Source organism: Marmota monax, unplaced genomic scaffold (assembly GCF_021218885.2).
Source record: "Marmota monax isolate L192 unplaced genomic scaffold, Marmota_monax_Labrador192_F-V1.1 WCK01_AAM20220418_F8-fsc00015, whole genome shotgun sequence".
Taxonomy (NCBI): domain Eukaryota; kingdom Metazoa; phylum Chordata; class Mammalia; order Rodentia; family Sciuridae; genus Marmota; species Marmota monax.
Window position 1 is genome coordinate 12,031,885 of NW_026692194.1, and position 13,000 is coordinate 12,044,884.

The window sequence follows — 13,000 nt, forward strand, 5'->3', positions numbered from 1 at the left end:
TTTGATCGGCTGTTTTTGGTAATAGTGACAAAAATATTTTTATTCTCACTTTTGCTTTTTAAGATAATCCTTAATGGTAGAAATTCAGAATTATAATTTCTATTTTTCTTAAGTTTTCTGTTTTCTTTTTTAGAGGAGCACTTAACTGCTAAAAATTTAGAAAAATGAAACCAGTTCTTACTTAAGTGACTAATTTATAGTCACTCAAATTGAGTGCCCATCCTTATGCCGGCCTCTATGAATTTTGTTGATATGCACTCCATAAATTACTGTTTTTTTACAATTTTTGTGCAACCATTTTTTCTTTTCTTCCAGAATATGTTAAATTTCTAAATCTAAGATAGAAGTATGAATATCAGCCTATTTCCTGGTTCAGTTCAGCCAAGCATAGCATTCATTTATTCAACACTTATGTGCTAGGCACTATATTTTGTTCAGTGGGTGTGTCAGTTAGCAAAGCAGCTAAAGTTCCAGTGCTAACATTCTAGTGGCTGGAAACTGACAGAAAATAAATACACAATATGTGAAGTAGTGATAGGGGCTTTAAAGAAAACAATTGTGTAAGCGGGTAGAGCAATAAGAAGTTACTATTTTAGATAAAATGATCCTGAACAGCTTCTCTGAGTAGATAACATTGGAACAGAGATCCAAATAAAGTAAAGGAGAGACATATGCAGCTTTTTGGGAAAGAATTTCAGATAGAGGCTTTAACAACTTCATTTTCAGTTGGTATTGTAAATTTAAAAGATAGAACAGCCAGACACAGTGGTGCACACCTATAATCCTAAGGACTTGGGAGGACTGAGGCAGGAAGATCACAAGTTTGAGGCCAGCCTCAGCAATTTGACAAGAACTTCAGCAACTTAGCAAGACCCTGTCTCAAAAAAATAAAAAGAGTTGGAGTTGTGCCTTAGTAGTAAAGAGCCCCTGGCTTTACCCCTCAGTACTGAAAACAACAACAACAATAATTTTTAAAAATAAAATAGCCTTTTCAAGCTGTAGCTCAGTGGTAGAGGGCTTGCCTATCATGTATGAAGCACTGGGTTCGATCATGAGCACCACATAAAAATAAATAAGTAAAATAAAGATATTGTGTCCATCTACAACCAGCCTTTTCATGTCTTCCTCACCCTACTCCCAGTACTGGAGATTGAACTCAGGGGCAGTCTACCCACTGAGCAATATCCCAATCCCTTTTTGTCTTTATTTTTTTATTTTGAGACAGGGTCTCATTAAGTTTCCCAGACTGGCCTTGAACTTGGAATCCTCCTGCCTCAGCCTCCCCAGAAGAGATACTACAGGTGTGCACCACTACACTCAACTACTTTTTATGCCTTAATCTTAAGAAATAAGAGGACATTGAAAGAAAAGTGACCACAACACTTGGAGCAACCAAGAGATCTTTATTGCAGCAGTGCAACAGAGGAGAAAAGAAAGAAAGAGAAGAGAGAGAGAGAGAAAGCAAGAGAGAGAGGAGCCCAGCAGGAGGGAGTTTTTATAGCCCAAATCTAAGGAGGTCTCTGGGTCTGCAAGCTGCCTTGTTGGCACAAAGGGTGTTACGTGTTTGGCCTTGAGCAAGGGGTTGAGTGTTCAGCCTTGAGCGGGGGCTTGGGCGTTTGGGCTTGAAGCAAATAGTTGATAAAGAACCAGACAGAGGGTTTGAGTGGCCAGGTCATCCTGCAGCTAACTTTGTTTGGCATGCCCTGCAGATAGCTTACTCAGCCTGTCCTGCACCTAACATTCCTCCCTTTTTGTTTTTCTAAATGACATGGGGGACAGCGTAAAGTCCTCTGGCTACTTCCTGCTTAATTCTGGGCAGCGTTGGGCCTAGAAGGGGAAGTGGAGGAATGTTCGTTCGGGGGACAGGTCTGAGAACATCAGGGCAGCCAAAAATAACACTCAGTGGCTATAGATAACTACTTTGGTAGGGGTAAAGTCCATAAAAGTTCCTTGAATCCACAAGTCCTTGATGGCATCAAACCAGTCCTGGGTGGAGGAGATTCTTGGTATCAGCCATTGGTCCTGTTGTAGGGACTCTAGGAAGTATCAGAGGTGGCTTGGTTGAATCCAGTAATGTTAAGGGTGACAACCCGATTGCAGCCAGTGGAAGGAAAATCACCTTGACCCATAAACTGAGAGTGGGTGGTGTCATCCTGGTGCCATGTTGCTTGGATGTTAAAGCGCCATCTGTGGTTGGGATAGAAACTTGAGAGATTAATGATTAGTAAAAGAAGACGAGGGAAATTTTGAGTTTGGTGGGCGTGGTGGAAGTCCAGGACTGGACATTTGGAACAGGTGCCTTTTTAAGGTGGGAGACTGCCGCAGCCGGCTGCAGCAAAGTAAATGGGGGAGGGGGGTGACGAGCAACTTGTGTACATTGATACAGCAGGAGTGGGAGCCGTTTATTGTAGGACAGGAGGGGTATATATACATTCCACACAGCTTATCTTAATTAACATAAACTAGATAGAGCAGTCAGCCAATAAGGAATCTCCACACTTAATGGCTCGCTGGCATTACTTCACAAACCACTCCCTCTGGCAAAATGCCAGGCGCCATCTTGACTTGTTTACAGATCCTAACAGGAGACATGGTACCAGGGGGAGTGTCTAAAAGCTTGGTCACCATTGGGTAGTTAAGTATGACTGTATGGGGTTCCGTCCATTGAGGTTCCAATGATTGAGAATGCAGTTCCTGAAGTAAGACTGAATCACCGAGTTGAAGAGAGTCCAATTCAGTTTGTGGTTGTGCTGGGATTGAAGCAATGAATGGCACAGGAAGGCACTGGTCTGCATGTTCCCTTAGGAGTTTGTTAGAAGTGTGAGATAGGGCAGGTAGGGCACAGGGGAGGAGGAGTGACTGTAAAGCTTTGGGTGGTTAAGAAAGGGCATCCATAGAATTGCTCAAAGGGGCTAAGGCCTGAGGGGGCCCTTGGGGCTGCCTGAATTCAGGTGAGGGCCAATGGCAGGAGATTGGGCCAGGAGAGCCTAAGTTCAATAGTAAGTTTAGGGAGATGATCTTTGAGAATGCCTTTAGGCCTCTCAACGTTACCCAAGGATTGGGGTTGGTGGGGGATGTGGAGCCTCCAAGTGATGTTGAGGCCTTTGGAGACTAGTTGAAAAACCTGAGAAGTGAAGGCTGGACCGTTGTCTGACTGGATGGAGGTGAGAAGTTCAAACCTGGGAATGATCCCCTCAGTGAGGATGGAGGCAATGGTGTCAGCAATTTCCCTGGATGTAGGGAAGGCATCTATCCAACCTGAAAAGTATCAACCAAAGTAAGTAGGTAGTGAAGCTTTTTGTGCTTGGGCACATGAGTGAAGTTGATCTACTAGTCTTTGCCTGGCTAGTGGCTCCTCATCTGATGTGTGGGGAGTTTAGGTTTGTTGCTTCCTTGTGGGGATACTGTAGAGCAGACTGAACAAGCAGAGTGGACCTGCTGGAGAGTAGTTCTCATTCCTAGAAAGTGAAAGAGGGATTGTAAAATCTGGAAAAGGGTCTAGAGAGGGTTTTATGTGGGGGCAGAGTCTCTGGAGTTAGAGGAGTTGGTCATGAGTCACAGGTCTCTGTCTTGGGCATCAGGGGCTGGTAGTCTTAAAGAAGTAATTGATTGGTTGGTGAATTTGTGTATCTGATCTTGCAGGAACTTCTGTAGGCAATTTAATAGACATGGTCCTATTAGGAGAAACATAAAGAGGACTAATAGGAGTCCTGTGAGGGGGAGGAGCCAAGGCTATACTTGACTGAACATTCCCTATGGAGCCTGTTGGCTTCTTTCATTACTCCTGGGAATGACTTTTTGGCTTAACTGTTTTTGGTAGGTGTTTAAGATAAGCTGGTCAAAATTGACTTTGTATCTATCTGTTGTTAAGAGTCAGCCAAGTTCCCATAGGGGTCACTCATGGGGGAACTTGAGAACAGCTTCTTAGTTCTGCTAGTGCCATTTGTGCTAGGATGGGTCCAGGTCTTGCTTGACCATGTGGCTTCCCTTGGAAGCATCAGGGATGTCTCCTGTCTCCAATGACCCTCCTACTCACAGCAAGTGCACTGATTGGCTTTTCATTCTCCAGTGGTCTCATTAATCAGGAGGTTATGTGGCCCAGAGTTGCAAAGCTCTTTAGAGAAGTTCCCTGTTCCCTGGATTTCAGACTGACTCAGAGGGTCAGAGCCAAATATTGGTTTTCATGGCCATTTTAATTTAAGTTTAAGTCTTGATCTTAAACATTCAGCAAAGTCAGTTTCACCTTAAATTAAGAGTACTAGGCTTTAGCTGAAGTTTGGCCTACTTTGGAGTCATTCTGACATGTAGTAAGATGGAAGGCATAGCCTTATCTCAGGTAAGCCAGGGCTCTTTATAAATCTTAGGTAAAGTGTTCTAGTATTGAAGCTGATCTTTGTTTTTAATATTATTTTATAAAGTTTACATATATTATTGTTCGAGATCATATGAATACTAGCTAACACAATATATTACATTTAAATTGTACCCGGTATATAGAACTTTATATTAATCTTATTGATAACAGGTCCAGTTATAGAAAATTAAATTATGTAAATAAATCTCCAATATGTTATTTTTATAAGCCTAAAATTACCATGCAACCTTTTGGAGAACACCAGCTTGATATAATTTTTTAAAGCTTCTATCTTAAAGACATATACCTGGAAAATATGAACACATTTAATATACAAAGAAGAGTAATAGTACCACAATTACATTGATGTTTTTATATTAATCAAGTTTAGCTCTTAAAGAAATAACATATTACAATATTGCAAAATAACAGTTGTTGTTTAACCATAGTTGTATAATGCTTATTAATTCCTTCAAGATTACTTGCTCAAAAAACTTACATATATAACATACACAGACCTTCTTTATCACTTACTTAAACCTATATAGCCAACGTACACAGACCTTCTTTATCACTTGCTTAAACCCTCTTATTTACTTAATCATAAAGACTCTCTTATCCAGAAACACATTTTCCTTCTATTAAATCCATACCTAGAACCTTCTAATTTCTCTTTCCCATCTGTTAATTCCTTCTTTATTCACACTTTGAACCAATCCTTGTAAATTTCTGAATTTAGGCAAATTATTCCATTTCAATAAGAGATATTTTGTTATTTGCACAATTAATCACATCTGTTTACTATTTCATGAAAACATGAGCAATGTTTAAATACATAGAATTATACTGTTGTAGGGACGGGCACCTAAGATAGCACCAAAGATAGGGAAACAGTCTTATTTAGTTGCAGCTAGATTTGGAGCGCACAGCTTCTGCCATAATCAATTAATCCCCTGAACCCCAAATTTAGATAGTTTCAGAATTTTGCACCTAGCATGTAAGGGGAGGGGCTCAGAAGTTCACAGTCTGCAGAAGTTCACAAAAAGCAGTTTTTTTTCCTCTCTGTTCTGGGCAAGTTAACCCTTCAAGGACACCTGGGAGGGGGAGGGCTTCTTCTTCCCTTTCCTCCCCCTGCCAGCTGTTACCATGGAGCCCAGTTAGTCTCCCTTATCTTAGAAATGTAGTCAGCACTGTGAAGCCCAGCTCAAGGCCAGAGGCTTTGTTTACATATTTTGTGAAAAACTAGTAAGGGGGTGTCCAGCACCTGGAGTGCTGATTTTTTTTAGCCAATGGCCAAGTAGAACAGGGCAACACAAAAAGAAGAAGTTTATCTACACTGAACTCTTTTGTAGAGATTCTTTTGCTGAAAGTCCTAAAATCAGCCATGGTGAATATTCTGGAGAAGGTTAGTTAAGACTTTTCTGTGGGCCTGGGTAGGGAGGGGGAAGATGGGAAGGCGGGGCTGAGAGCAGCTCCAGTGGATCTGAGAATGAAGAAGGAGATGTAAAAGAATAGTGGGAAAGGGGTTTGGGATTTTCCCTAGCAAGGAAAACTTGAGCAGTAGAACAGGTAGAGCAGAGGGGAAGACGGGAATGAATATCCCAAAAAGCCTATAAGGGACTTTAATTCGTAGTAACCTGTTTTCAGTGATGACAAAGCAACTTTAAAGGCCATTTTCACCAGATCTTGGATAGGGGTCTGAGGGCTCTCCTCGGCTCGTTTGAGCTTTCGGTTAGCTGGTAAGAGGACCTGGTGGGACCCGGTGTGGGTGCTAACAGGAGAAGAAAGGAGTGGGTGGATTCCTTCAGTAACTGCTATCTCAGCAAGGGGACAACGGTTTGAGAAAGGGTGGTGGTTTGGGTTTTTGATCTAGTAATTGGGGGGAGAAAGCAGGTTACTGAGGTGGGAGTGACGGCGGAGAGTCTAGGGCAGAAGGCTGAGGGTGAGGACCTATTCGAGCCAGGGGATAGGGTGGAGGTTCATTAGCAGGGTCAAAAGTAATGGATGAGTCTGGAGGAGGAGAAAGTTGGGGATCGTGGTTGGGGGAGTTGGTTTGCAAGCTGGAAGAATTTGTAGAGGTTTGCAAGAGGTGCAGAGAGCAGGATTGGGTCGGAGCAAGAAGAAAGTGATCTCTACCCATTTTTTCAAATGCTCACAGTAATTGTAGAGATCCCTCAGAATGGAGGGATCCAGGGACCCAAAAGGGGACCATCTGCTTTGGTTGTCTAATGAATAAGTGGGCCAGGCCAGGCTATATTTGATCAATTTTGGGGTGATGTCTGGTGTCAAGGAGAGGGTTTTGAGGTTATCCAAGAGGCATTGTAGGGGAGAGTCCACTGGCAGAGAGGACACATTACCCAAGTCGCAAACGTAGTATAAGGAGGAGGGAAGAGGACACAACCATAGTTAGGGGAGAAGGAAGGAGACGCAAACGTAGTATAAGGGAAAGGGAAGGAGACGCAAAGATAGTATAGGAGAGAAGGAGGAAACTGATTTATTGGCAAAAGGGGCGTCCCCGCTAGAGCCAAAAATCAGGAGTGCCTTAGTGGCAGGTTCCAGCTGCAGAGATTGGTCGTCACCGAATCCTGACAGTCAAAGCTCTCGTCCTGGACAGAGCCGGAGCCGTGGGAGACCTTGGCCAAGGCTTTACGGGACCCCTCCTGGAGAGGCCGGATACTCCCAGGGCCTGAAAGAGGGGAAAGAGAGAGACAGGGGAAGAGGGAGGAAGGGGAGGGTAAGGTTCTCTCTAGCGACTGAGTCTTGAAGGTGTGAGGATTAGGATTTTAGGAGAGCCACTGAGACCGTGAAGGTCTGGGTGGGGTGTGATGGTCAGTTCTCTGTTATGTGTTCCCAGAGGTTACACAGTCCTTTGAGGGAGACCTACAAAGCCTATGCTGGTAAATTAACAGCTGGGAAGAGGAAGCAGAATAATTTTGAACCCAGGAAGTCTAATCTGCCCTAGGAAAGAGTCCCTGAGGGCCACCGTAGCCTTGAAGGCTGTGGTGGTGTGTTTTCCTCCCCGCAGGTGGGCAGAGAGGTTTGCCGGGACAATCAATTGTCAAATCCTCCTGACACCACCATTGGGTTTAGGACTCCAGGAAGGAGAAACTCACCAATCGAAGGCTGGTGGTGGATGTAGTTCTGGCGATGGAGAAAATGGGTTCAGGTCGTCCGGTGAGTGGCACTTCCGAAGGAAGAGGCACCCAAAAATGGGTTTTAACCCTCTTCCGGGTTTCGGCACCAAATGAAAGAAAAGTGACCACAACACTTGGAGCAACCAAGAGATCTTTATTGCAGCAGTGCAGCAGAGGAGAAAAGAAAGAAAGAGGAGAGAGAGAGAACAAGAGAGAGAGGAGCCTGGCAGGAGGGAGTTTTTATAGCCCAAATCTAAGGAGGTCTCTGGGTCTGCAAGCTGCCTTGTTGGCACAAAGGGTGTTACGTGTTTGGCCTTGAGCAAGGGGTTGAGTGTTCAGCCTTGAGCGGGGGCTTGGGCGTTTGGGCTTGAAGCAAATAGTTGATAAAGAACCAGACAGAGGGTTTGAGTGGCCAGGTCATCCTGCAGCTAACTTTGTTTGGCATGCCCTGCAGATAGCTTACTCAGCCTGTCCTGCACCTAACAGACATAGTCAGCTCAATGTAATATCTTCAAAGTGTTAATCATTTAAGCTTGGTTATTTCTAAGGAAGAGGTAGAACACTGGAACCATATGAAAAGTTTAGTAGGCTTTTATAAAATTCCAGGCTTAAGAGAAAGTGGGGCTAGGATGATAGCAGAAATGGAAAAGAATATATTTTGAAGACTTGCTGGGTATCAATGATTAGAAGACAACCCAAGCTAAGCTAAAGCAAAGGGGGGAATTTATTGCAGGACTATGAGTTTATTTCAAAGTAGCCAAGTCACACATCCTAGAACCAGGATTTACAAGTCTTTTTTACAAAAGAAGTGTTCAGAAAAAGGTTAAGGAAATACCAAGATACTTTCATAACTTGAGCAATTGTAAAGAGATAATGAAGAAACTTAGATTAATCCAGATAGATAGGAGTGTGGGTCATTGGGTGTTACTGTGCCTGCCTGTAATCCCAGCAACTAGGGAGGCTGAGGCAGAAAGATCACCAATTAAAGGCCAGCCTCAGCAGTTTAGCAAGACCCTAAACAATTAAGTGAGACCCTGTCTCAAAATTTAAAAAAGGAGCCAGGTGTGGTGGTGCACACCTTTAATCCCAGTGGCTCTGGGGGCTGAGGCAGCTGGATCATGAGTTAAAAGCCTTAGCATTTAGCGAGGTTCTAAGCAACTTAGTAAGACCCTATCTCTAAATAGAATATATAAAAAAGAGCTAGGGATGTGACTCAGTGGTAAAGAACCCCTCTGTCCAATCCACGGTAGCATACACACAAAATAATAAATATTCAGAGAAAACCCATATGATTACCCAGATGCAAAAGAAATAATTTATAAAATTCAATGTAGAGTTTTGGGTGTAGTGACACACCTTTAATTCTAGCAATTCCATAGGCTGAGGCAAGAAGATGACAAGTTCAAGACTACCTCAGCAACTTACAAGACCCTATCAAAAGTAAAAATAAATAAAAAGGGCTAGGGATGTGGCTCAGTGGCTAAACACTCCTACGTTCAATCCTTGGTACAACAATAAATAAATATGATATACAGTTCCTGGAGAGTTAGAATATTAGGAAATATCTTTATATCAGTAAGTGGAATCAATCAGGAATTAGAAACAGCTATTTAACAATAGAGGCATGACCATGACCGTTAAAGTCAGGAACAAAACAAGAATCGCCACTGTAACTCAATAGTCTGGAGGTACTAATCAACATGATGAGATTAAAAGGGGTTGGGGAGAAAGAACTAGCAGATAATCATCTAAAAAGCAATTTTTAAATTGTTTCAAAGCAATTAAGACTGGGGTAGGAGTGTAGCTCAGGGAAAGAACTCTTGCTTAGCATGTAGGGCTCGGGTTCAATCCCCAGTACTGTAAAAAAATTAGTACTAATAAGTGAACAGCAACTGCATGGACATGCCAAAATAAATAGCTTTCTTTCCCAGAAGTCAAAAGTTTCTGTGGTGTGAGCTCATTTTCATTGCTTTCAGTTATAAGCCTTTATTTTCCTAGGCACTGAGTTTGCCCCAATCCTTGGAGTTCTCTTTTTTTAATAATATTGTATTTTTTATATGTTCATTTATTTATTTGTATGTCATGCTGAGGATCAAACACATTGCCTCACACATGCTAGGCAAGCACTGTACCACTGAGCTACAACCTCAGCTCCTTGGGGTTCTTGCTAAGGTTTAATCCTCCCCCCAAAAGTGCCTATTTAGCCAGTCTTAATTCCAGCCCCCTTAATCCCATCTCAAGTGTAATCTTCTGGCTCCTGATAGTACATACTAGCTTTTCAGTTCCTTCAATATGTAGTCCTTCCTCCTTTATCAGACCCAGAAGTCCCCACATAGATTATACTGAGATTTAAACCTGGTTTCTATGGGTTTACAGCCAGAAGAGAAAGGAGATCAATTGTGAAAGAGGTTTTACTGCAGGGAGTTAAGTGCTTTCTCTTACTAGAAGTTATGAAGTGCTTCTGCAAGCTCTGAGGGTCCAGAGGTGTCTTTAGAGCCAATATCCTAAGCCATTCCAGTTTCAAAGATTCAGGTTTTCTCAACCAGGATCTGTAAAGCTCTATGACTATCCAATCCCATGTCTACTCTTGCACTGCAGCAAAAAGAGCTTCTTTGTTAAACTCCAGAGAGGGCCCCAGGCTTCCAAGGTTAGCCTCTAACTGAAGTGCCCTCAGTGTCTCCTTAACAGTTTGCAAAGTATTACTTGGATTAGTAATAAACATTGTTTTTCCCATATCTTTCAAATTCCTGAATTGTCACAAAAGACAAATAAGTCCTCTCTTTTGATATGTTTTCCTATAATCACTACTGGTAAAGTCTTCATCACCAGGGTGGCCACTTTACACCAAGTTCTGAGTAAAGCCATTCCACTACTCTCCAAATCTCATCTTACTGTTTTTTTGTTTTGTTTGCACCACTCAGTGTACCACCTATGTCAGCTCTGGTCCTCAGAGAAGCAGATACCAGAAAGGGATTATGGTTGGCCCTCTGTATTCAGCGGTTCTGCACCTACAAATATAAACAACAAGTTGTATTTATTTGTTTGGTTTTTTATTTATTATACTAGGGATTAATCTAGGGGCCTCTTTCCCTGCATTTCCCCAGGGGCAAGAAGTCCATGGAATCAAGGGGACATGTCTACCTAAAACTCACTCTCCACTTTGTAGCCTATTTCCAGGGTCTGCTAAGTCCTCTTCCCAAGCTACGTCCTCCTAAGACTATATTCAAGGAGTGTAGAAAGGTCTTGGATTTAAGGCAGAGGTGTCCTCTAACAGTGGGCTCAAAAGTTCTCTCAAAATCCTTCACCCAAGACAATTATTTTGGGGTTTAAAATACATTTTGTGCACATCAATCACAGAAATTATTGAGCATTTATTGTTATGTATAACAAAGTTCATATTCTGAAGTTCTTTATAGATTAAAGAAAAGAAAACCGGATTTTTGTGTTTGTTCTGGGGATTGAAATCAGGGGCTCTTTACAACTAAACTACATCCCCAGTCCACTCCCTTTTTTGTTTTTTACTTTTTTTGAGACAGAGACCTACTAAGTTCGCTTAATTGCTAAAGTTGGCCTGGAACGGGGATCCTCCTATTTTAAGCTTCCTTAGTCATTGGGATAATAGGCATGCGCCACCACGTCCAGCTGAATCCAGATTTTCAAATTAGAATTTAATTTTTTCCAGGCGTCTTTTCTGTTTAAGGCATTGTCTCACTTTTTAGTGTACTCACACATAAGTAATAAGTAATCTGGTCAAAACATGAGCACGTTTTGACAAGAACATTGATAAATGATGACTAGAACTCCCAAAATGCACTACAGCACCTCGGTTTTCATCATTCGGGATAAAGGGTTCTAAAGACCGTGTTAGATAACAAATAAAGGGACTTAAATAAGCGACATGTATTAAGACCCAGTGAGTCACCAGTATCCACTACACAATGAATGACAATATGAATGCCAAGAGAATTCCTTCTTCGCTTATTCAGTGCGCAAGACAGAAAACTCAGGAAATGCCCGCAGGAGAGACTCGAAGGTATCCAGTATTCTCTGATGGGTTAAGAAGGTAGCTCCCCGCCACTCCCCTTAACTACAGATTTATTTTTCGAGGTAACGTAACTACTGTATTTTCATGAAGCGGAAACGTTGTTTTTCAAATGGCCAACTACTACGAGACTAATGGTAAAAGGCATTCGCGGGAAATAGGAAACTGACAACACTTGTGTAGGACATAAAAATCTCCTAAAGATCTGGGTATCTATATAACATTTCCTGAACCGAGGCTCAACTGTAATAAATTATTATATAATGAGCTTTAGTTAGGTTGAAAGCGCTCCAAGTTCCTTCGTCTTCACAGGAAAAAAAGTTTAAATTTTGTCTCTGGCTGACGGCGAATTTCCACTAAGGATTGCAAGCACGTCTCTTTCCTTTTTGCTTCGGGTTAGTCCTGTTCAAGGACATGTACTTCTCAAGCTGGCTTCACTTTTTCCTCAAAACTGGATCTCTGAGCTCGCGTGCCATACCAGCCCTACCAACCTGGCTATCACGCGCCGCACAAACAAATCTCAGCGCCGGAGGAGTCTGGGAGTTCGCGGGAACCTCCCGTCCAACCGAGATCTCGCGCAAGAGGAGGGGCCGGAAGTGGAGGAAGGCCTACATAGCCCCTCCCACCCCAGGCACACCCCTCCTCGCGATAGCGCCGAGCGTTCGGGCCCGGGAAGCGCGTGTGGCGGAGTCCTTGCCTTGGACTCGTCGGCCGCCGTAGCCCCTGCTAGGACAGCCCGTGCGAGCCTGCTGTAGGAGGAAGAGAAAGGCAGAGAGAATCGGGTTACAAGATGGCGGATCTGTAGTAGTTACCGCGGCGGCGGCGGCGGCGGGAGAGCGAGCGAGCTCTGGGGGGCAAAGGGACGGGAGGGTGGAGGTGTGTGGGGCTGAAGTAGGAGATAACGGGGACTCCGAGTGGAGGGGTCTCAGTGGCTCTTGTCAACCCTTTTCGCGGCTGAACCTCTGGAGCCATGGTGAACTGGGGCCTCTCCAGAGCCGCCGCCGCCGCTGCCACCACCACCACCATCGCCGCCGCCGCCGCCGCCGCCGCCGCCACTACTGTCTCTCAAGAGTGAGGGTCGCGGAAGAGGTGAGCAAGGAGGCGGCGGACGGAGCAGTGGGGACATCAGCCACCATGTCGGATACACGGCGACGAGTGAAGGTTTATACCCTGAACGAAGACCGGCAATGGGACGACCGAGGCACCGGGCACGTCTCCTCCACTTATGTGGAGGAACTCAAGGGGATGTCCCTGCTGGTTCGGGCAGAGTCCGACGGTAAGGTTATTGGGACCATAGAGTAAGTCTCTTCCGTTGGGGTGCAGCCCGAGGTTTAGGCCCTAAGCCCGGTTACTCCTATTATCATCTCTTGGGACAGCGATTGGTGTCGAGCCTGCTCATATGGTAAAAACAAACTACTTTGCCTGGATTTACCCTCGGTCAGACGCAGATTCTCCGTTCCCCCGCCTCCC

At 43.8% G+C, this 13,000-nt stretch overlaps 1 protein-coding gene across 2 annotated transcripts in view; it reads left to right on the forward strand.

Annotated features, from left to right (window-relative positions):
- Positions 1–12,377: 12,377 nt before the first annotated feature.
- Positions 12,378–13,000, forward strand: part of Ppp4r3b (protein phosphatase 4 regulatory subunit 3B) — a 61,700-nt gene continuing 61,077 nt past the window's right edge. The window contains exon 1 of one of the 2 annotated variants that reach the window (XM_046423728.2): positions 12,378–12,806. In XM_046423728.2, coding sequence (XP_046279684.1) covers positions 12,665–12,806 — 142 coding nt within the window. In that variant the 5' untranslated portion in view covers positions 12,378–12,664. The remainder of the gene's footprint in view (positions 12,807–13,000) is intronic. The other variant, XM_046423720.2, reaches the window with a different exon arrangement.